This window comes from Heptranchias perlo, chromosome 27 (genome assembly GCF_035084215.1).
Source record: "Heptranchias perlo isolate sHepPer1 chromosome 27, sHepPer1.hap1, whole genome shotgun sequence".
NCBI lineage: Eukaryota > Metazoa > Chordata > Chondrichthyes > Hexanchiformes > Hexanchidae > Heptranchias > Heptranchias perlo.
Window position 1 is genome coordinate 85,193 of NC_090351.1, and position 25,099 is coordinate 110,291.

General features: G+C 52.5%; 1 protein-coding gene across 2 annotated transcripts in view; it reads left to right on the forward strand.

Annotated features, from left to right (window-relative positions):
• Positions 1-25,099, forward strand: part of LOC137344336 (voltage-dependent L-type calcium channel subunit alpha-1S-like) — a 198,909-nt gene that overhangs the window by 81,214 nt on the left and 92,596 nt on the right. For both annotated transcript variants that reach the window (XM_068007199.1, XM_068007198.1), the window contains exons 8-10: positions 7,887-8,038; positions 10,946-11,030; positions 14,820-14,980. In XM_068007199.1, coding sequence (XP_067863300.1) covers positions 7,887-8,038; positions 10,946-11,030; positions 14,820-14,980 — 398 coding nt within the window. The remainder of the gene's footprint in view (positions 1-7,886; positions 8,039-10,945; positions 11,031-14,819; positions 14,981-25,099) is intronic.

Genomic DNA, 25,099 nt, shown 5'->3' on the forward strand with positions numbered 1-25,099 from the left:
TGTCCATTAATCACCCCCCCCGACTGTCCATTAATCACCCCCCCCGACAGTCCATTAATCACCCCCCCCGACAGTCCATTAATCACCCCCCCCGACTGTCCATTAATCACCCCCCCCGACTGTCCATTAATCACCCCCCCCGACTGTCCATTAATCACCCCCCCCGACTGTCCATTAATCACCCCCCCCGACTGTCCATTAATCACCCCCCCCGACTGTCCATTAATCACCCCCCCCCGACTGTCCATTAATCACCCCCCCCGACTGTCCATTAATCACCCCCCCCGACAGTCCATTAATCACCCCCCCCCCGACAGTCCATTAATCACCCCCCCCCGACTGTCCATTAATCACCCCCCCCGACAGTCCATTAATCACCCCCCCCCGACTGTCCATTAATCACCCCCCCCCGACAGTCCATTAATCACCCCCCCCGACAGTCCATTAATCACCCCCCCCCGACTGTCCATTAATCACCCCCCCCGACAGTCCATTAATCACCCCCCCCGACTGTCCATTAATCACCCCCCCCGACAGTCCATTAATCACCCCCCCCGACAGTCCATTAATCACCCCCCCCCCGACAGTCCATTAATCACCCCCCCCCCCGACAGTCCATTAATCACCCCCCCCCCCCGACTGTCCATTAATCACCCCCCCGACAGTCCATTAATCACCCCCCCCGACTGTCCATTAATCACCCCCCCCGACAGTCCATTAATCACCCCCCCCGACAGTCCATTAATCACCCCCCCGACTGTCCATTAATCACCCCCCCCCCCCGACAGTCCATTAATCACCCCCCCCCCCCGACAGTCCATTAATCACCCCCCCCCCCGACAGTCCATTAATCACCCCCCCCCCGACTGTCCATTAATCACCCCCCCCCCCTACAGTCCATTAATCACCCCCCCCGACTGTCCATTAATCACCCCCCCCGACAGTCCGTTAATCACCCCCCCCGACTGTCCATTAATCACCCCCCCTACAGTCCATTAATCACCCCCCCCGACAGTCCATTAATCACCCCCCCCCCGACAGTCCATTAATCACCCCCCCCCGACTGTCCATTAATCACCCCCCCCGACTGTCCGTTAATCACCCCCCCCCCCGACAGTCCATTAATCACCCCCCCGACTGTCCATTAATCACCCCCCCCGACTGTCCGTTAATCACCCCCCCCCCCGACAGTCCATTAATCACCCCCCCCGACAGTCCATTAATCACCCCCCCCCCGACAGTCCATTAATCACCCCCCCCCGACTGTCCATTAATCACCCCCCCCGACTGTCCGTTAATCACCCCCCCCCCCGACTGTCCGTTAATCACCCCCCCCGACAGTCCATTAATCACCCCCCCCGACAGTCCATTAATCACCCCCCCCCCGACAGTCCATTAATCACCCCCCCCCGACTGTCCATTAATCACCCCCCCCGACTGTCCATTAATCACCCCCCCCTACAGTCCATTAATCACCCCCCACCGACTGTCCATTAATCACCCCCCCCGACTGTCCATTAATCACCCCCCCCTACAGTCCATTAATCACCCCCCCCTACAGTCCATTAATCACCCCCCCCCTACAGTCCATTAATCACCCCCCCCTACAGTCCATTAATCACCCCCCCCGACTGTCCATTAATCACCCCCCCCCGACAGTCCATTAATCACCCCCCCCGACTGTCCATTAATCACCCCCCCCCGACAGTCCATTAATCACCCCCCCCGACAGTCCATTAATCACCCCCCCCCCCGACAGTCCATTAATCACCCCCCCCCGACTGTCCATTAATCACCCCCCCCCCGACAGTCCATTAATCACCCCCCCCCGACTGTCCATTAATCACCCCCCCCGACTGTCCATTAATCACCCCCCCTACAGTCCATTAATCACCCCCCCCGACAGTCCATTAATCACCCCCCCCCGACAGTCCATTAATCACCCCCCCCCCCCGACTGTCCATTAATCACCCCCCCTGACTGTCCATTAATCACCCCCCCCGACTGTCCATTAATCACCCCCCCGACTGTCCATTAATCACCCCCCCCGACTGTCCATTAATCACCCCCCCCCGACTGTCCATTAATCACCCCCCCCGACAGTCCATTAATCACCCCCCCCGACTGTCCATTAATCACCCCCCCCCCCCGACTGTCCATTAATCACCCCCCCCCCGACTGTCCATTAATCACCCCCCCGACAGTCCATTAATCACCCCCCCCCCCGACAGTCCATTAATCACCCCCCCCTACAGTCCATTAATCACCCCCCCCCCGACTGTCCATTAATCACCCCCCCCCCGACTGTCCATTAATCACCCCCCCCGACTGTCCATTAATCACCCCCCCCCCCGACAGTCCATTAATCACCCCCCCCCCCGACAGTCCATTAATCACCCCCCCCCGACTGTCCATTAATCACCCCCCCCGACAGTCCATTAATCACCCCCCCCGACTGTCCATTAATCACCCCCCCCCCGACTGTCCATTAATCACCCCCCCCGACTGTCCATTAATCACCCCCCCCCGACAGTCCATTAATCACCCCCCCCCCGACAGTCCATTAATCACCCCCCCCCCGACTGTCCATTAATCACCCCCCCCGACAGTCCATTAATCACCCCCCCCGACTGTCCATTAATCACCCCCCCCCCGACTGTCCATTAATCACCCCCCCCGACTGTCCATTAATCACCCCCCCCCCCGACTGTCCATTAATCACCCCCCCCTACAGTCCGTTAATCACCCCCCCCTACAGTCCATTAATCACCCCCCCCGACTGTCCATTAATCACCCCCCCCCCGACAGTCCATTAATCACCCCCCCCGACTGTCCATTAATCACCCCCCCCCCCGACAGTCCATTAATCACCCCCCCCTACAGTCCATTAATCACCCCCCCCGACTGTCCATTAATCACCCCCCCCGACAGTCCATTAATCACCCCCCCCGACTGTCCATTAATCACCCCCCCCCCGACAGTCCATTAATCACCCCCCCCGACAGTCCATTAATCACCCCCCCCCCCGACTGTCCATTAATCACCCCCCCGACAGTCCATTAATCACCCCCCCCCCCGACTGTCCATTAATCACCCCCCCGACAGTCCATTAATCACCCCCCCGACTGTCCATTAATCACCCCCCCGACAGTCCATTAATCACCCCCCCGACAGTCCGTTAATCACCCCCCCCTACAGTCCATTAATCACCCCCCCCGACTGTCCATTAATCACCCCCCCCCCGACAGTCCATTAATCACCCCCCCCGACAGTCCATTAATCACCCCCCCCCCCGACTGTCCATTAATCACCCCCCCGACAGTCCATTAATCACCCCCCCCCCCGACTGTCCATTAATCACCCCCCCGACAGTCCATTAATCACCCCCCCGACTGTCCATTAATCACCCCCCCGACAGTCCATTAATCACCCCCCCGACAGTCCATTAATCACCCCCCCCGACTGTCCATTAATCACCCCCCCCCCGACTGTCCATTAATCACCCCCCCGACAGTCCATTAATCACCCCCCCGACTGTCCATTAATCACCCCCCCCCCCGACTGTCCATTAATCACCCCCCCGACAGTCCATTAATCACCCCCCCCCGACAGTCCATTAATCACCCCCCCCCGACAGTCCATTAATCACCCCCCCCGACTGTCCATTAATCACCCCCCCGACAGTCCATTAATCACCCCCCCCCCGACAGTCCATTAATCACCCCCCCCGACTGTCCATTAATCACCCCCCCCGACTGTCCATTAATCACCCCCCCCGACTGTCCATTAATCACCCCCCCCGACTGTCCATTAATCACCCCCCCGACAGTCCATTAATCACCCCCCCCGACTGTCCATTAATCACCCCCCCGACAGTCCATTAATCACCCCCCCGACTGTCCATTAATCACCCCCCCGACAGTCCATTAATCACCCCCCCCGACTGTCCATTAATCACCCCCCCCCCCGACTGTCCATTAATCACCCCCCCGACTGTCCATTAATCACCCCCCCCGACTGTCCATTAATCACCCCCCCGACAGTCCATTAATCACCCCCCCCCCGACTGTCCATTAATCACCCCCCCGACAGTCCATTAATCACCCCCCCCCCCGACAGTCCATTAATCACCCCCCCCTACAGTCCATTAATCACCCCCCCCCCGACTGTCCATTAATCACCCCCCCCCCGACTGTCCATTAATCACCCCCCCCCGACTGTCCATTAATCACCCCCCCCCCCGACAGTCCATTAATCACCCCCCCCCCCGACAGTCCATTAATCACCCCCCCCGACTGTCCATTAATCACCCCCCCGACTGTCCATTAATCACCCCCCCCGACTGTCCATTAATCACCCCCCCCCCCGACTGTCCATTAATCACCCCCCCGACAGTCCATTAATCACCCCCCCCGACTGTCCATTAATCACCCCCCCGACAGTCCATTAATCACCCCCCCCCGACTGTCCATTAATCACCCCCCCCGACAGTCCATTAATCACCCCCCGACTGTCCATTAATCACCCCCCCCCCGACAGTCCATTAATCACCCCCCCCGACTGTCCATTAATCACCCCCCCCGACTGTCCATTAATCACCCCCCCGACAGTCCATTAATCACCCCCCCCGACAGTCCATTAATCACCCCCCCCGACTGTCCATTAATCACCCCCCCGACAGTCCATTAATCACCCCCCCCGACAGTCCATTAATCACCCCCCCCGACTGTCCATTAATCACCCCCCCGACAGTCCATTAATCACCCCCCCCCGACAGTCCATTAATCACCCCCCCCGACTGTCCATTAATCACCCCCCCGACAGTCCATTAATCACCCCCCCCCGACAGTCCATTAATCACCCCCCCCCGACTGTCCATTAATCACCCCCCCCCGACTGTCCATTAATCACCCCCCCCCGACTGTCCATTAATCACCCCCCCCCCCGACTGTCCATTAATCACCCCCCCCGACAGTCCATTAATCACCCCCCGACTGTCCATTAATCACCCCCCCCCCGACAGTCCATTAATCACCCCCCCGACTGTCCATTAATCACCCCCCCGACTGTCCATTAATCACCCCCCCCGACTGTCCATTAATCACCCCCCCCGACAGTCCATTAATCACCCCCCCCCCGACAGTCCATTAATCACCCCCCCCCCGACTGTCCATTAATCACCCCCCCCGACAGTCCATTAATCACCCCCCCCGACTGTCCATTAATCACCCCCCCCGACTGTCCATTAATCACCCCCCCCCCGACAGTCCATTAATCACCCCCCCCGACTGTCCATTAATCACCCCCCCCCCTACAGTCCATTAATCACCCCCCCCCTACAGTCCGTTAATCACCCCCCCCCCCCCCCGACTGTCCATTAATCACCCCCCCCGACTGTCCATTAATCACCCCCCCCGACTGTCCATTAATCACCCCCCCCGACAGTCCATTAATCACCCCCCCCGACTGTCCATTAATCACCCCCCCCCGACTGTCCATTAATCACCCCCCCCTACAGTCCATTAATCACCCCCCCCGACTGTCCATTAATCACCCCCCCCCGACAGTCCATTAATCACCCCCCCCCGACTGTCCATTAATCACCCCCCCCCGACAGTCCATTAATCACCCCCCCCGACAGTCCATTAATCACCCCCCCCCCGACAGTCCATTAATCACCCCCCCCGACAGTCCATTAATCACCCCCCCCCCGACAGTCCATTAATCACCCCCCCCCGACAGTCCATTAATCACCCCCCCCCCGACAGTCCATTAATCACCCCCCCCGACAGTCCATTAATCACCCCCCCCCCGACAGTCCATTAATCACCCCCCCCGACAGTCCATTAATCACCCCCCCCCCGACAGTCCATTAATCACCCCCCCCGACAGTCCATTAATCACCCCCCCCCCGACAGTCCATTAATCACCCCCCCCCCCGACTGTCCATTAATCACCCCCCCCGACAGTCCATTAATCACCCCCCCCCCGACAGTCCATTAATCACCCCCCCCCCGACTGTCCATTAATCACCCCCCCCGACAGTCCATTAATCACCCCCCCCCCGACAGTCCATTAATCACCCCCCCCGACAGTCCATTAATCACCCCCCCCCCGACAGTCCATTAATCACCCCCCCCCGACAGTCCATTAATCACCCCCCCCCCCGACTGTCCATTAATCACCCCCCCCGACAGTCCATTAATCACCCCCCCCCGACAGTCCATTAATCACCCCCCCCCCCGACAGTCCATTAATCACCCCCCCCCGACTGTCCATTAATCACCCCCCCCCCGACAGTCCATTAATCACCCCCCCCCGACAGTCCATTAATCACCCCCCCCCGACTGTCCATTAATCACCCCCCCCCCGACAGTCCATTAATCACCCCCCCCCCGACAGTCCATTAATCACCCCCCCCCCGACTGTCCATTAATCACCCCCCCCCCCTGACTGTCCATTAATCACCCCCCCCGACTGTCCATTAATCACCCCCCCCCCCTGACTGTCCATTAATCACCCCCCCCCCCTGACTGTCCATTAATCACCCCCCCCCCGACTGTCCATTAATCACCCCCCCGACTGTCCATTAATCACCCCCCCCCCCGACAGTCCATTAATCACCCCCCCGACTGTCCATTAATCACCCCCCCCCGACTGTCCATTAATCACCCCCCCCCCCGACTGTCCATTAATCACCCCCCCGACAGTCCATTAATCACCCCCCCCCGACAGTCCATTAATCACCCCCCCCGACTGTCCATTAATCACCCCCCCCCCCCCGACTGTCCATTAATCACCCCCTGACTGTCCATTAATCACCCCCCCCCCGACTGTCCATTAATCACCCCCGACTGTCCATTAATCACCCCCGACTGTCCATTAATCACCCCCCCCCCGACTGTCCATTAATCACCCCCCCCCCTGACTGTCCATTAATCACCCCCCCCCCCTGACTGTCCATTAATCACCCCCCGACTGTCCATTAATCACCCCCCCCCCCTGACTGTCCATTAATCACCCCCCCGACTGTCCATTAATCACCCCCCCCCCCGACAGTCCATTAATCACCCCCTGACTGTCCATTAATCACCCCCCCCGACAGTCCATTAATCACCCCCCCCCCCCTGACTGTCCATTAATCACCCCCCCCCGACTGTCCATTAATCACCCCCCCCCGACAGTCCATTAATCACCCCCCCCCCCTGACTGTCCATTAATCACCCCCTGACTGTCCATTAATCACCCCCCCACCGACTGTCCATTAATCACCCCCCCCCGACAGTCCATTAATCACCCCCCCCCCTGACTGTCCATTAATCACCCCCCGACAGTCCATTAATCACCCCCCCCCCCGACAGTCCATTAATCACCCCCCCCCCCTGACTGTCCATTAATCACCCCCTGACTGTCCATTAATCACCCCCTGACTGTCCATTAATCACCCCCTGACTGTCCATTAATCACCCCCTGACTGTCCATTAATCACCCCCCGACTGTCCATTAATCACCCCCTGACTGTCCATTAATCACCCCCCGACTGTCCATTAATCACCCCCTGACTGTCCATTAATCACCCCCTGACTGTCCATTAATCACCCCCCGACTGTCCATTAATCACCCCCTGACTGTCCATTAATCACCCCCTGACTGTCCATTAATCACCCCCTGACTGTCCATTAATCACCCCCTGACTGCACTGGAGTGTCAGCCTCGTTAATGGGATCAAGTCTCTGGAGTGGGACTTGAAACTTCTGACTCCAAGGCTGGAGTGCTATCACTGAGCCACGGTTGGCACGAGTTGAGCCAAACTAACTGAGGAGTGTGTAGAAAGGAGTGTGTGTGACTTGTGGGAGGGATGACCTGCTGACCTATGTGTTGTTCAGGGAGTTCTCCAGAGAGAGAGAGAAGGCAAAGTCACGGGGAGATTTCCAGAAGTTCAGGGAGAAGCAGCAGTTGGACGAAGATCTGAAAGGATACCTCGACTGGATCACACACGCTGAGGACATTGACCTGGACCATATCAAACATGGAGAAGGTGAGGAGCTGAGCAGGGTCCCTGGGGCCTGGAGTAATCAGCTTTCCTGAGACTGTTACAACCCAACCCTGAACATTGAATCGTAAGTGTGGTGCTCCGTTTGTACCAGAGTGAGGCCTTGTTCTCAGGCTGGATATGGAAACAGCCACTTTCCACCCTTTGGGTTGGCCAACTTTTCACAACTCTTCTTGCCGTGCCTGCAGGTGCAGCTTGCCCTGTGGGGAATGTCCATTAAACACGGAAACCACCAGCCACTAAAGGATTGTTATATGGTCTGAGACTGTGTAGTTACACTGAACAGAAAATATCCGTTAAAAATCCTCAAAAAAGCCCTCCCAACAACAACAACAACTACTACTGCTACTACTACTTGCATTTATATAGCACCTTTAACGTACTAAAATGTCCCAAGGTGCTTCATGGGAGCGTTAACAAACAAAATTTGACTCTGAGCCACATAAGGAGATATTAGGACAGGTGAACAAAAGTTTGGTCAAAGAGGCAGGTTTTAAGGAGTGTCTTAAAGGAGGAGAGAGGAGGAGAGGTTTAGGGAGGGAATTCCAGAGCTCAGGGCCCAGGCAGCTGAAGGCACGGTCGCCAATGGTGGGGCAATTAAAATCGGGGATTTCCAGAGGCAAGGTTGTAGGGCAGGAGGAGGGGACAGAGATAGGGAGGGACGAGGTCATGGAGGGATTTGAAAACAAGGATAAGAATTTTAAAATCACTGCATTCCTGGTGAACGGGACTTGGCGCGAGTTAGGATACGGGCAGCAGCATTTTGGATGAGCTCAAGTTTATGGAGGGTGGAAGATGGGAGGCCGGCCAGGAGAGCATTGGAATAGTCCAGACTGGAGGTAACAAAGGCATGGATGAGGGTTTCAGCAGCAGATGAGCTGAGGCAGGGGTGGAGACGGGCGATGTTATGGAGGTGGAAGTAGGCGGTCTTGGTGATGGAGAGGATATGGGGTCGGAAATTCATCTCAGGGTCAAATAGGACGCCGAGGTTGTGAAGGGTCTGGATCAGACAGTGGCCAGGGAGAGGGATGGAGTCGGTGGCTGGGGAATGGAGTTTGTGACGGGGACCAAAGGCAATGGTTTCGGTCTTTCCAATATTTAGTTGGAGGAAATTTTTGCTCAACTAGTACTGGATGTCGGACAAGCAATGTGACAAATGAGAGACAGTGGAGGGGTCGAGGGAGGTGGTGGTGAGGTAGAGCTGGGTGTCGTCAGTGACATGTGGAACCTGACGTGTTTTCGGATGATGTCGCCGAGGGGCAGCTTGTAGATCAGAAATAGGAGGAGGCCAAGGATAGATCCTTGGGGGACTCCAGAGGTAACGGTGCAGGAGCGGGAAGAGAAGCCATTGTAGGAGATTCTCTGGCTACGACTGGACAGATAGGAATGGAACCAGGCGAGGTCAGTCCTGCCCAGTTGGACGACGGAGGAGAGGTGATGGAGGAGGACGGTGTGGTCAATGGCTGCAGACAGGTGGAGAAGGATGAGGAGGTATAGTTTACCATCGTCACAGTCACAGAGGATGTCATTTGTGACTTTGATGAGGGTCGTTTCAGTACTGCGGCAGGGGCGGAAACCTGATTGGAGGGATTCAAACATGGCTTTGTGGGAAAGATGGGCACGGATTTGGGAGGCGACAACACGTTGAAGGACTTTGGAGAGGAAAGGGAGGTTGGAGATGGGGGGGGTAGTTTGCAAGGACAGAGGGGTTAAGGGTGGGTTTTTTGAGGAGGGGGTTGATGATAGCAGATTTGAAGGGGAGGGAGACCTGAGGAGAGGGAACCGTTAACAATATCAGCTAACATGGGGGCCAGGATGGGAAGTTGGGTGGTCAGCAGTTTAGCAGGAATAGGGTCGAGGGAGAAGGAGGTGGGTCTCGGGTCTCGGGAGCAGGAGGTTGGTCTCATTGTCAAGATGAGCTCGGAGAGGGCACGAGGGGAGATAGGAGAGAAACTAGAGAAAGATGCGAGTTCAGTGCTCGGACAGGGGGAACCGCATGGGAGGTTTGGCTCGGTGGGCTAGGGAAAGGGAGGAAGCAGCAGAGGCAGCTGAACGAATGGTCTCAATCTTAGTGACAAAGAATCCACGAGCTCCTCGCACTTGTTGTTGGAAGTGAGGTTGGAGGGGTCAGGGGAGAGGGGTTTCAGAAGATGGCTTGGAGTGGAGAAGAGAGGCCGGGGGTTATCTTTGCATTCCAGGATGATCCTGGAATAGTGAGCAGTTTCGGAAGAGGAGAGCAGGACCCGATAGTGCTGTATGTGGTCCAGCCAGATCTGGCCCTGAATGGCTAAACCAGTTGTCTGCCATAAACGTTCAAGTCTGTGTCCCTTGGACTTAAGGGAGTGGAGATGAGAGCCAAACCAGGGGGAACGACCAGGGTGAGAGAGAGAAATGGTTTTAATGGGGACAAGGGCATCAGAGGTGGAGGTGAGGGTGTGATGGAGCAGGTCGGTAGCTGCAGAAATGTCGTGGTGAATGGAGGGCCAAAGATAGAGAGTCAGGAATTTGAAAGTGCCGTTGTAAGTGACCTGGGGGAGAGTTTTTTCCAGGGTGGACACAGAAGGAAGTGGGGTTGGGGGGAGGGGGGAGGGGGGAGGGGGATGTGGGTGGAGAGGGATACAAGGAAGTGATCAGAGATGGCCTTATCCGTGATTGACACGATGGGAGGAGAGAGGCCACGTGAGATGGCACGGTAGAGGGGGTGGCTGTGAATATGGGGAGGGGGGTTTATACGGAGGGAGAGATTAAAGGAGGATAGGAGGGCAGTGAACTCAGAGGAGAGAGAACATGATGAGTTGAGATGGAGGTCCCTCCTCCTCCCCTTTCCCCTTCTCTCCTCCCACTTCCCCCAACCCCACCGTGTTCTCACTGTGTCTCATCCTCTCTCTGCAGGGATACTGGCGTCTGTAGAAACAGGTTCCATTGGTTCTCAGGAACTGTTCGAGATGGAGGGAATGAACCTGCGCTCACGCATCATGTAAGTCAGCGTCGACCAATCACAGTCTGCCTCTCACCTCGTACAGTGAGAAAGGTCAGCGTCGACCAATCAAAGTCTGCCTCTCACCTACTATAGTGAGAAAGGTCAGCGTTGACCAATCAGAGTCTGCCTCTCACCTACTATAGTGAGAAAGGTCAGCGTTGACCAATCAGAGTCTGCCTCTCACCTACTATAGTGAGAAAGGTCAGCGTTGACCAATCAGAGTCTGCCTCTCGCCTACTATCGTGAGAAAGGTCAGCGTTGACCAATCAGAGTCTGCCTCTCGCCTACTATAGTGAGAAAGGTCAGCGTCGACCAATCAGAGTCTGCCTCTCACCTACTATAGTGAGAAAGGTCAGCATCGACCAATCAGAGTCTGCCTCTCACCTACTATAGTGAGAAAGGTCAGCGTTGACCAATCAGAGTCTGCCTCTCACCTACTATGGTGAGAAAGGTCAGCGTTGACCAATCAGAGTCTGCCTCTCACCTACTATAGTGAGAAAGGTCAGCGTTGACCAATCAGAGTCTGCCTCTCACCTACTATAGTGAGAAAGGTCAGCGTTGACCAATCAGAGTCTGCCTCTCACCTACTTTACATTAACCTTGGGGAGAGGGAAGGGCTGGTACAATGAGGAGTTTATTTGTTGTCTTTCTGATTGGCTAGTGAGGTCATGAGTTCAAATCCACTCATCACCAGGGCAAGTTGTGAACCTCATTTCATGAGTGTCAGTCACGGCTCAGCCTGTATCACACTTGCCTCGGAGTTCGAAGGTTGTGGGTTCAAACCCCACTCGAGAGACTTCAACACATAATCCAAGCTGACACTCCAGTGCAGTACTGAGGGAGTGCTGTACTGTCAGAGGGTCAGGACTGAGGGAGCGCGGCACTGTCGGAGGGTCAGTACTGAGGGAGTGCTGTACTGTCGGAGGGTCAGTACTGAGGGAGTGCTGTACTGTCGGAGGGTCAGTACTGAGGGAGCACTGTACTGTCGGAGGGTCAGTACTGAGGGAGTGCTGTACTGTCGGAGGGTCAGTACTGAGGGAGTGCTGTACTGTCGGAGGGTCAGTACTGAGGGAGCACTGTACTGTCGGAGGGTCAGTACTGAGGGAGTGCTGTACTGTCGGAGGGTCAGTACTGAGGGAGTGCTGTACTGTCGGAGGGTCAGTACTGAGGGAGCGCTGTACTGTCGGAGGGTCAGTACTGAGGGAGTGCTGTACTGTCGGAGGGTCAGTACTGAGGGAGTGCTGTACTGTCGGAGGGTCAGTACTGAGGGAGCGCTGCACTGTCGGAGGGTCAGTAAGTACTCAGTACTGAGGGAGCGCTGTACTGTCGGAGGGTCAGTACTGAGGGAGTGTTGTACTGTCGGAGGGTCAGTAAGTACTCAGTACTGAGGGAGCGCTGTACTGTCGGAGGGCCAGTACTGAGGGAGCGCTGCACTGTCGGAGGGTCAGTAAGTACTCAGTACTGAGGGAGCGCTGTACTGTCGGAGGGTCAGTACTGAGGGAGCGCTGCACTGTCGGAGGGTCAGTACTGAGGGAGTGCTGCACTGTCGGAGGGCCAGTACTGAGGGAGCGCTGCACTGTCGGAGGGTCAGTACTGAGGGAGCGCTGCACTGTCGGAGGGTCAGTACTGAGGGAGCGCTGCACTGTCGGAGGGTCAGTACTGAGGGAGCGCTGCACTGTCGGAGGGTCAGTACTGAGGGAGCGCTGCACTGTCGGAGGGTCAGTACTGAGGGAGCGCTGCACTGTCGGAGGGTCAGTACTGAGGGAGCGCTGCACTGTCGGAGGGTCAGTAAGTACTCAGTACTGAGGGAGCGCTGTACTGTCGGAGGGTCAGTACTGAGGGAGCGCTGCACTGTCGGAGGGTCAGTAAGTACTCAGTACTGAGGGAGCGCTGTACTGTCGGAGGGTCAGTACTGAGGGAGCGCTGCACTGTCGGAGGGCCAGTAGTGAGGGAGCGCTGCACTCTTGGAGGGTCAGTACTGGGGGAGCGCTGCACTCTCGGAGGGTCAGTACTGAGGGAACGCTGCACTGTTGGAGGGCCAGTATGGAAAGATCGCTGCAGTGTCGGAGGGTCAGTACTGAGGCAGCGCTGCACTGTCGGAGGGTCAGTACTGAGGGAGTGCAGCCCTGTCGGAGGGCCAGTAGTGAGGGAGTGCTGCACTGTCGGAGGGCCAGTAGTGAGGGAGTGCTGCAGTCTTGGAGGGTCAGTACTGAGGGAGCGCTGCACTCTCGGAGGGTCAGTATGGAGAGAGCGCAGCACTGTCGGAGGGTCAGTACTGAGGGAGCGCTGCACTGTCGGAGGGTCAGGACGGAGGGAGCGCTGCACTGTCGGAGGGCCAGTAGTGAGGGAGCGCTGCACTCTCGGTAGGAGCCATCTTTCGGATGAGATATTAAACTGAGGCCCTGTCTGTTCTCTCAGGCGGATGTAAAAGATCCTACGCCCACTATTTGAAGAAGAGCAGGGGAGTTCTCTCTGGTGTCCTGGACAATATTTATTCCTTAACCAACATCATGAACAAAGAGATTATCTGATCATTATTTCATTGCTGTTTGTGGGATCTTGCTGTGCGCAAATTAGCTGCCACGTTTCCTACGTTACAACAGTGATTTCATTGACTGTAAAGCGCTTTGGGATGTCCTGAGGTTGTGAAAGTCGTTATATAAATGCACGTTATTGCTTCTTCTTGTGGGCTGCCCACAAAGCTATCGGATTGTTGTAAAATTCCAACCGGTTCACGATCGTCTTTCAGGGAAGGGAACCTGCCGTCCTTACCGGGTCTGGGCCTACACGTGACTCCCGTCCTTACCCGGTCTGGGCCTACACGTGACTCCCGTCCTTACCCGGTCTGGGCCTACACGTGACTCCCGTCCTTACCCGGTCTGGGCCTACACGTGACTCCCGTCCTTACCCGGTCTGGGCCTACACGTGACTCCCGTCCTTACCCGGTCTGGGCCTACACGTGACTCCCGTCCTTACCCGGTCTGGGCCTACACGTGACTCCCGTCCTTACCCGGTCTGGGCCTACACGTGACTCCCGTCCTTACCCGGTCTGGGCCTACACGTGACTCCCGTCCTTACCCGGTCTGGGCCTACACGTGACTCCCGTCCTTACCGGGTCTGGGCCTACACGTGACTCCCGTCCTTACCCGGTCTGGGCCGACACGTGACTCCCGTCCTTACCCGGTCTGGGCCGACACGTGACTCCCGTCCTTACCCGGTCTGGGCCGACACGTGACTCCCATCCTTACCCGGTCTGGGCCTGTATGTGACACCAGTCCTATGTGGTTGACCCTTGGGGCTGGATTGTCTGCCTTGGAGTGGGGTAGTCATGGGCCAGGACTGCCCCCAACCCTCTGACTCCGCCCCACCCTGACCCATTTCCCGGGGTCGGAGATTGTTGTTGATGCAGGGCGTGCTCCTGGAGGGACGACTGCCAGTGACCGGCTTAAAAACCTCAGCCCAGGAGAGGCGGCTGGGGATGTCAAAGGTCGGAGGAGCCCTGAAAGTCAAGGTGGGGGGGAGTGGTCACAGCCTTGTAGGCCTCGGTAGGGACCACTAGCCTCGGCACGTGGCAGGAGGGGAAGGGCTGGGTGCGGGGAGTTGAGGTCAGTTCATGGAGCTGGTTTTAAGCCTGATTGCTCGACTCTAGCTTGAGCTGTGCTATCTCGTGCCTGATCGCGGAGGAGAAGCCGTCTCTTCGTGTTCTCAGCCTAACCCAGTCTTGATCACATCTCACAAACCAAGACAAGCAGTAAGACCGATCTACCCCTGCTGGTTTTCCTGCAGTTGGCGATGTCAGAGGTGGAATCGGATGTTCAGACGGAAGTGCAGGGAGGTGGTGAAATCCAACTTCTTTTACTGGCTGGTGATATTCCTAGTTTTCCTGAACACTCTGATGATCGCGACAGAGCATCACTGTCAACCCGACTGGCTGACGGACGTCCAGGGTAAGAACTCAGAGCCTCTCGTAACCATGTGTCAGCAAATGAAGAGCTGTACCAGAGACCCCGTGTTAATCTCACTCTCTCTACCCCCCCTCTCGCCCCGTGTTAATCTCATTCTCTCTACCCCCTCTCTCTCCCCATGTTAATCTCACTCTCTCTACCCCCCTCTCTCTCCCCATGTTAATCTCACTCTCTCTACCCCCCTCTCTCTCCCCGTGTTAATCTCACTCTCTCTACCCCCCCTCTCGCTCCGTGTTAATCTCACTCTCTCTACCCCCCTCTCTCTCCCCGTGTTAATCTCACTCTCTCTACCCCCCCTCTCGCCCTGTGTTAATCTCACTCTCTCTACCCCCCCCTCTCGCCCCGTGTTAATCTCATTCTCTCTACCCCCTCTCTCTCCCCGTGTTAATCTCACTCTCTCTCTCCCTGTGTTAATCTCACTCTCTCTACCCCCTCTCTCTCCCCGTGTTAATCTCACTCTCTCTCTCCCCGTGTTAATCTCACTCTCTCTACCCCCCTCTCTCTTCCCGTGTTAATCTCACTCTCTCTACCCCCCCTCTCGCTCCGTGTTAATCTCACTCTCTCTACCCCCCTCTCTCTCCCCGTGTTAATCTCACTCTCTCTACCCCCCCTCTCGCCCTGTGTTAATCTCACTCTCTCTACCCCCCCCTCTCGCCCCGTGTTAATCTCATTCTCTCTACCCCCTCTCTCTCCCCGTGTTAATCTCACTCTCTCTCTCCCCGTGTTAATCTCACTCTCTCTACCCCCTCTCTCTCCCCGTGTTAATCTCACTCTCTCTCTCCCCGTGTTAATCTCACTCTCTCTACCCCCCCTCTCGCCCCGTGTTAATCTCACTCTCTCTACCCCCCCTCTCGCCCCGTGTTAATCTCACTCTCTCTAACCCTCTCTCTCCCCGTGTTAATCTCACTCTCTCTACCCCCTCTCTCTCCCCGTGTTAATCTCACTCTCTCTACCCCTCTCTCTCCCCGTGTTAATCTCACTCTCTCTAACCCTCTCTCTCCCCGTGTTAATCTCACTCTCTCTACCCCCTCTCTCTCCCCGTGTTAATCTCACTCTCTCTAACCCTCTCTCTCCCCGTGTTAATCTCACTCTCTCTACCCCCTCTCTCTCCCCGTGTTAATCTCACTCTCTCTACCCCTCTCTCTCCCCGTGTTAATCTCATTCTCTCTACCCCCTCTCTCTCCCCGTGTTAATCTCACTCTCTCTACCCCTCTCTCCCCGTGTTAATCTCACTCTCTCCCCGTGTTAATCTCACTCTCTCTACCCCCTCTCTCTTCCCATGTTAATCTCTCTCTCTCTCTCCCCATGTTAATCTCACTCTCTCTCTCCCCGTGTTAATCTCACTCTCTCTACCCCCCCTCTCTCCCCGTGTTAATCTCACTCTCTCTACCCACCCTCTCTCCCCGTGTTAATCTCACTCTCTCTACCCACCCTCTCTCCCCGTGTTAATCTCACTCTCTCGACCCCCCTCTCGCCCCGTGTTAATCTCACTCTCTCTACTCCCTCTCTCTTCCCGTGTTAATCTCACTCTCTCTCTCCCCGTGTTAATCTCACTCTCTCTACCCCCCCCTCTCTCCCCGTGTTAATCTCACTCTCTCTACCCACCCTCTCTCCCCATGTTAATCTCACTCTCTCTCTCCCCGTGTTAATCTCTCTCTAACCCTCTCTCTCCCGTGTTAATCTCACTCTCTCTACCCCCCCTTCTCTCCCCGTGTTAATCTCACTCTCTCCCCCCTCTCTCTCCCCGTGTTAATCTCACTCTCTCTACCCCCCCTTCTCTCCCCGTGTTAATATCACTCTCTATATCGCTCTCTCTCCTCGTGTTAATATCACTCTCTATATCACTCTCTCCACATGTTAATATCACTCTCTATATCACTCTCTCCACATGTTAATATCACTCTCTATATCACTCTCTCCACATGTTAATATCACTCTCTATATCACTCTCTCCTCATGTTAATAGCACTCTTTATATCACTCTCTCTCCCCGTGTTAATCTCACTCTATATATCACTCTCTCCACATGTTAATAGCACTCTCTATATCACTCTCTCCACATGTTAATATCACTCTCTATATCACTCTCTCTCCTCGTGTTAATATCACTCTATATATCACTCTCTCCACATGTTAATAGCACTCTCTATATCACTCTCTCCACATGTTAATATCACTCTCTATATCACTCTCTCCTCATGTTAATAGCACTCTTTATATCACTCTCTCTCCCCGTGTTAATCTCACTCTCTCGACTCCCCTCTCTCCCCGTGTTAATCTCACTCTCTCTAACCCTCTCTCTCCCCGTGTTAATCTCACTCTCTCTACCCCCTCTCTCTCCCCGTGTTAATCTCACTCTCTCGACCCCCTCTCTCTCCCCATGTTAATCTCACTCTCTCTACCCCCTCTCTCTCCCCGTGTTAATCTCACTCTCTCTACCCCCTCTCTCTCCCCGTGTTAATCTCACTCTCTCTACCCACCCTCTCGCCCCGTGTTAATCTCACTCTCTCTACCCCCTCTCTCTCCCCGTGTTAATCTCACTCTCTCTACCCACCCTCTCGCCCCGTGTTAATCTCACTCTCTCTAACCCTCTCTCTCCCCGTGTTAATCTCACTCTCTCTCTCCCCGTGTTAATCTCACTCTCTCTACCCCCTCTCTCTTCCCATGTTAATCTCACTCTCTCTCTCCCCATGTTAATCTCACTCTCTCTAGCCCCCCTCTCGCCCCGTGTTAATCTCATTCTCTCGACCCCCCTATCGCCCCGTGTTAATCTCTCTCTCTCTACTCCCTCTCTCTTCCCGTGTTAATCTCTCTCTCTCTCTCCCCGTGTTAATCTCACTCTCTCTACCCCTCTCTCTCCCCGTGTTAATCTCACTCTCTCTCTCCCCGTGTTAATCTCACTCTCTCTACCCCCTCTCTCTCCCCGTGTTAATCTCACTCTCTCTACCCCCTCTCTCTCCCCGTGTTAATCTCACTCTCTCTACCCCCTCTCTCTCCCCGTGTTAATCTCACTCTCTCTACCCCTCTCTCTCCCCGTGTTAATCTCACTCTCTCTACCCCCTCTCTCTCCCCGTGTTAATCTCACTCTCTCTACCCCCTCTCTCTCCCCGTGTTAATCTCACTCTCTCTACCCCCTCTCTCTCCCCGTGTTAATCTCACTCTCTCTACCCCCCTCTCTCCCCGTGTTAATCTCACTCTCTCTCTCCCCGTGTTAATCTCACTCTCTCTACCCCCTCTCTCTTCCCGTGTTAATCTCACTCTCTCTCTCCCCGTGTTAATCTCACTCTCTCTACCCCTCTCTCTCCCCGTGTTAATCTCACTCTCTCTACCCCCTCTCTCTCCCCGTGTTAATCTCACTCTCTCTACCCCTCTCTCTCCCCGTGTTAATCTCACTCTCTCTACCCCCTCTCTCTCCCCGTGTTAATCTCACTCTCTCTCTCCCCGTGTTAATCTCACTCTCTCTACCCCTCTCTCTCCCCGTGTTAATCTCACTCTCTCTACCCCCTCTCTCTCCCCGTGTTAATCTCACTCTCTCTAACCCTCTCTCTCCCCGTGTTAATCTCACTCTCTCTACCCCTCTCTCTCCCCGTGTTAATCTCACTCTCTCTACCCCTCTCTCTCCCCGTGTTAATCTCACTCTCTCTACCCCCTCTCTCCCCATGTTAATCTCACTCTCTCTACCCCTCTCTCTCCCCGTGTTAATCTCACTCTCTCTACCCCTCTCTCTCCCCATGTTAATCTCACTCTCTCTACCTCTCTCTCTCCCCGTGTTAATCTCACTCTCTCTACCCCCCCTCTCTCTTCCCGTGTTAATCTCACTCTCTCTCTCCCCGTGTTAATCTCTCTCTCTCTCTCCCCGTGTTAATCTCACTCTCTCTACCCACCCTCTCTCCCCATGTTAATCTCACTCTCTCTCTCCCCGTGTTAATCTCTCTCTAACCCTCTCTCTCCCCGTGTTAATCTCACTCTCTCTACCCCTCTCTCTCCCCGTGTTAATCTCACTCTCTCTACCCCCCCTCTCTCCCCATGTTAATCTCACTCTCTCTACCCCTCTCTCTCCCCGTGTTAATCTCACTCTCTCTACCCCCTCTCTCTTCCCGTGTTAATCTCACTCTCTCTCTCCCCGTGTTAATCTCACTCTCTCTACCCCCTCTCTCTCCCCATGTTAATCTCACTCTCTCTACCCCTCTCTCTCCCCGTGTTAATCTCACTCTCTCTACCCACCCTCTCTCCCCATGTTAATCTCACTCTCTCTCTCCCCGTGTTAATCTCTCTCTCTCTCTCCCCGTGTTAATCTCTCTCTCTCTCTCCCCGTGTTAATCTCACTCTCTCTGCCCCTCTCTCTCCCCGTGTTAATCTCACTCTCTCTACCCCTCCTCTCTCCCCGTGTTAATCTCACTCTCTCTACCCCCTCTCTCCCTGTGTTAATCTCTCTCTCTCTACTCCACTCTCTCCCTGTGTTAATCTCACTCTCTCTACCCCCTCTCTCCTTGTGTTAATCTCTACAGATTATCACTCTCTATATCACTCTCTCTCCTCGTGTTAATATCACTCTCTATATCGCTCTCTCCTCGTGTTAATATCACTCTCTATATCACTCTCTCTCCTCGTGTTAATATCACTCTCTATATCGCTCTCTCTCCTCGTGTTAATATCACTCTCTATATCGCTCTCTCTCCTCGTGTTAATATCACTCTCTATATCACTCTCTCCACATGTTAATATCACTCTCTATATCACTCTCTCCACATGTTAATATCACTCTCTATATCACTCTCTCTCCTCGTGTTAATATCACTCTCTATATCGCTCTCTCCTCGTGTTAATAGCACTCTTTATATCACTCTCTCTCCTCGTGTTAATCTCACTCTCTATATCGCTCTCTCTCCTCGTGTTAATATCACTCTCTATATCACTCTCTCCACATGTTAATATCACTCTCTATATCACTCTCTCCACATGTTAATATCACTCTCTATATCACTCTCTCTCCTCGTGTTAATATCACTCTCTATATCGCTCTCTCCTCGTGTTAATAGCACTCTTTATATCACTCTCTCTCCTCGTGTTAATATCACTCTCTATATCGCTCTCTCCTCGTGTTAATAGCACTCTTTATATCACTCTCTCTCCTCGTGTTAATATCACTCTCTATATCACTCTCTCTCCTCGTGTTAATATCACTCTCTATATCGCTCTCTCCTCGTGTTAATAGCACTCTTTATATCACTCTCTCTCCCTGTGTTAATCTCTCTCTCTCTACTCCACTCTCTCCCTGTGTTAATCTCACTCTCTCTACTCCCCTCTCTCCCTGTGTTAATCTCACTCTCTCGACTCCCCTCTCTCCCCGTGTTAATCTCACTCTCTCTACCCCCTCTCTCCCCGTGTTAATCTCCCTCTCTCTACTCCACTCTCTCCCTGTGTTAATCTCACTGTCTCTACTCCCCTCTCTCCCTGTGTTAATCTCACTCTCTCTACACCCTCTCTCCTTGTGTTAATCTCTACAGATTATCACTCTCTATATCGCTCTCTCTCCTCGCGTTAATATCACTCTCCATATCACTCTCTCTCCTCGTGTTAATATCACTCTCGATATCGCTCTCTCTCCTTGTGTTAATATCACTCTCGATATCACTCTCTCTCCTCGTGTTAATATCACTCTCTATCGCTCTCTCTCCTCGTGTTAATATCACTCTCGATATCGCTCTCTCTCCTCGTGTTAATATCACTCTCTATATCGCTCTCTCTCCTCGTGTTAATATCACTCTCCATATCACTCTCTCTCCTCGTGTTAATATCACTCTCTATATCGCTCTCTCTCCTTGTGTTAATATCACTCTCTATATCGCTCTCTCTCCTCGTGTTAATATCACTCTCTATATCGCTCTCTCTCCTCGTGTTAATATCACTCTCCATATCACTCTCTCTCCTCGTGTTAATATCACTCTCTATATCGCTCTCTCTCCTCGTGTTAATATCACTCTCTATATCACTCTCTCTCCTCGTGTTAATATCACTCTCTATATCGCTCTCTCTCCTCGTGTTAATATCACTCTCTATATCGCTCTCTCTCCTCGTGTTAATATCACTCTCCATATCACTCTCTCTCCTCGTGTTAATATCACTCTCCATATCACTCTCTCTCCTCGTGTTAATATCACTCTCTATATCACTCTCTCTCCTCGTGTTAATATCACTCTCGATATCACTCTCTCTCCTCGTGTTAATATCACTCTCTATCGCTCTCTCTCCTCGTGTTAATATCACTCTCGATATCGCTCTCTCTCCTCGTGTTAATATCACTCTCTATATCGCTCTCTCTCCTCGTGTTAATATCACTCTCCATATCACTCTCTCTCCTCGTGTTAATATCACTCTCTATATCGCTCTCTCTCCTTGTGTTAATATCACTCTCTATATCGCTCTCTCTCCTCGTGTTAATATCACTCTCTATATCGCTCTCTCTCCTCGTGTTAATATCACTCTCCATATCACTCTCTCTCCTCGTGTTAATATCACTCTCTATATCGCTCTCTCTCCTCGTGTTAATATCACTCTCTATATCGCTCTCTCTCCTCGTGTTAATATCACTCTCTATATCGCTCTCTCTCCTCGTGTTAATATCACTCTCCATATCACTCTCTCTCCTCGTGTTAATATCACTCTCCATATCACTCTCTCTCCTCGTGTTAATATCACTCTCTATATCACTCTCTCTCCTCGTGTTAATATCACTCTCTATATCACTCTCTCTCCTCGTGTTAATATCACTCTCCATATCACTCTCTCTCCTCGTGTTAATATCACTCTCTATATCACTCTCTCTCCTCGTGTTAATATCACTCTCTATATCGCTCTCTCTCCTCGTGTTAATATCACTCTCGATATCGCTCTCTCTCCTTGTGTTAATATCACTCTCTATATCGCTCTCTCTCCTCGTGTTAATATCACTCTCTATATCGCTCTCTCTCCTCGTGTTAATATCACTCTCTATCGCTCTCTCTCCTCGTGTTAATATCACTCTCCATATCACTCTCTCTCCTCGTGTTAATATCACTCTCTATATCACTCTCTCTCCTCGTGTTAATATCACTCTCTATATCACTCTCTCCTCGTGTTAATATCACTCTCTATATCACTCTCCTCGTGTTAATATCACTCTCTATATCACTCTCTCTCCTCGTGTTAATATCACTCTCTATATCACTCTCTCTCCTCGTGTTAATATCACTCTCTATATCACTCTCTCTCCTCGTGTTAATAGCACTCTCTACATCACTCTCTCTCCTCGTGTTAATCTCACTCTCTCTACTCCCCTCTCTCCCCGTGTTAATCTCATTCTCTCTACTGCCCTCTCTCCCCGTGTTAATCTCACTCTCTTTACCCCCTCTCTCCCTGTGTTAATCTCACTCTCTACTCCCCTCTCTCCCCGTGTTAATCTCTCTCTCTCTACTCCCCTCTCTCCCTGTGTCAATCTCTACATATTATCACTCTCTATATCGCTCTCTCTCCTCGTGTTAATATCACTCTCTATATCACTTTCTCTCCTCGTGTTAATATCACACTCTATATCACTCTCTCTCCTCGTGTTAATAGCACGCTCTATATCACTCTATATAAAGAGTGATATTAACACGAGGAGAGAGAGCGGTATAGATAAATTGAAAAGCAGGACTTCAAAGGTAGTGATCTCAGGATTACTACCGGTGCCACATGCTAGTGAGTATAGGAACAGGAGAATAGACTGGATGAATGCGTGGCTGCAGGGATGGTGTAGGAGGGAGGGATTTAGATTCCTGGGGCATTGGGACCGGTTCTGGGGAAGGTGGGACCTGTACAAGCGGGACGGGTTGCACCCGAGCAGGACCGGGACCAATGTCCTCGCGGGGGTGTTTGCGAGTGCTGTTGGGGAAGGTTTAAACTAGAGTGGCAGGGGGATGGGAACCTGAGCGGGGAGTCAGAAGGGAATAAAATTGAGAGCAGCAAGAGAGGGGAAGACCCAGGGGAAATCTACAATACAAATAGTACAAACAGTTGTTCAAGAACAAGTGAGAGGGAAAAGCGTAGAGCAGCGGAAAGAAAGTGTACTTTAGGCTCGACAGATCAAATAAAAACTAGAAGGCGTAAGGCGATTAACCCAGCATCAAAGCTGTAGCAGGGGTTTGGGAACCTGAGCAGGGAGACAGAGGAAAGCGTGTCAGGAAGGGACAGAAGGTATGGAGTAAAAGGTAAAGTCTTAAAAAAGGAAAAAGCAGGAACTAAGTGTCATAAAACATATTTGAAAGCTCTTTATTTGAATGCACGTAGTATTCGTAACAAAATGGACGAGTTAACGGCACAAATAACTACGTATGGGTATGATCTTGTGGCCATTACAGAAACATGGCTGCAGGGTGACAACGACTGGGAATTAAATATGCCAGGGTATTTAACAATCAGGAAGGACAGGCAGGAAGGAAGGGGAGGTGGGGTGGCTATGTTAATAAAGGAAGGAATCACTGTAATACAGAGAAATTATATTGGGACAAAGGATCAGTATAATGAAACAGTTTGGGTAGAGATAAGGAATAATAAGGGGAAAAAAACACAATTGGGCATAGTATATAGGCCTCCTAATAGTTGCAACTCTGCTGGAAGAAGTATTAATCAGGAAATAGTCGGGGCATGTAATCAGGGAACAGCTATAATTATGGGGGATTTTAACTATCATATTAACTGGACAAATCAAATTGGGCAGGGCAGCCTTGAGGAAGAGTTTATTGAGTGTATTAGGGATGGATTTCTTGAGCAGTATGTAACTGATCCTAAAAGGGGGCAAGCAACCTTGGACCTGGTCCTGTGTAATGAGCCAGGATTAATTAATAATGTCCTAGTTAAGGATCCCCTTGGAATGAGTGACCATAACATGGTGACATTCCATATCCAATTAGAGGGTGAGAAGGTTGGTTCTCAAACAAGCGTATTGAGCTTGAATAAAGGAGACTATGATGGTATGAGAGCGGAATTGATTAAAGTGGACTGGGAAAATAGATTAAAGGGTAAGACGGTACATGAGCAGTGGTGTTCATTCAAGGAGATATTTTACAACTTTCAAAAAATATATATTCCACTGAGGAAAAAAGGGTGTAAAAGAAATGACAGCCATCCGTGGCTAAGTAAAGAAATTAAGGATAGTATCCGACTAAAAACAAGGTCATATAAGGTAGCCAAACTTAGTGGGAGGATAGAAGATTGGGAAATCTTCAAATCTTCAAAAGACAGCAAAAAGTAACTAAAGGATTGATTAAGAAAGGGAAGATAGATTATGAAAATAAATTAGCAAAAAATATAAAAACAGATAGCAAGAGTTTCTATAGTTATATAAAAAGAAAAAGGGTGGCTAAGGCAAATGTGGGTCCCTTAGAGGATGAGACCGGGAAATTAATGGTGGGAAACATGGAAATGGCAAAAATGCTGAACAAATATTTTGTTTGTCTTTACGGTAGAGGACACTAAGAATATCCCAACACTGGACAAACAGGGGGCTCTCGGGGGGGTGGAGCTTAATACGATTAAAATCACTAAGGAATTGGTACTCAGTAAATTAATGGGACTCAAGGCGGATAAATCCCCTGGACCTGATGGCTTCCATCCTAGGGTCTTGAGGGAAGTGGCAGTAGGGATTGTGGATGCTTTGGTAATAATTTTCCAAAATTCTCTGGACTCGGCAAAGGTCCCGGCAGATTGGAAAACTGCGAATGTAACACCCTTATTTAAAAAGGGTAGTAGGCAGAAGGCTGGAAATTATAGACCAGTTAGCCTAACATCTGTGGTGGGTAAAATTTTGGAGTCTATTATTAAGGAGACAGTAGCGGAACATTTGGATAAACATAATTTAATAGGACAAAGTCAGCATGGCTTTACGAAGGGGAAGTCATGTCTGACAAATTTGCTTGAGTTCTTTGAGGACATAACGTACAGGGTGGATGAAGGGGAACCAGTGGACGTGGTGTAATTAGACTTCCAGAAGGCATTCGACAAGGTGCCACATAAAAGATTATTGCTCAAGATAAACAATCACGGGATTGGGGGTAATATTCTGGCATGGGTGGAGGATTGGTT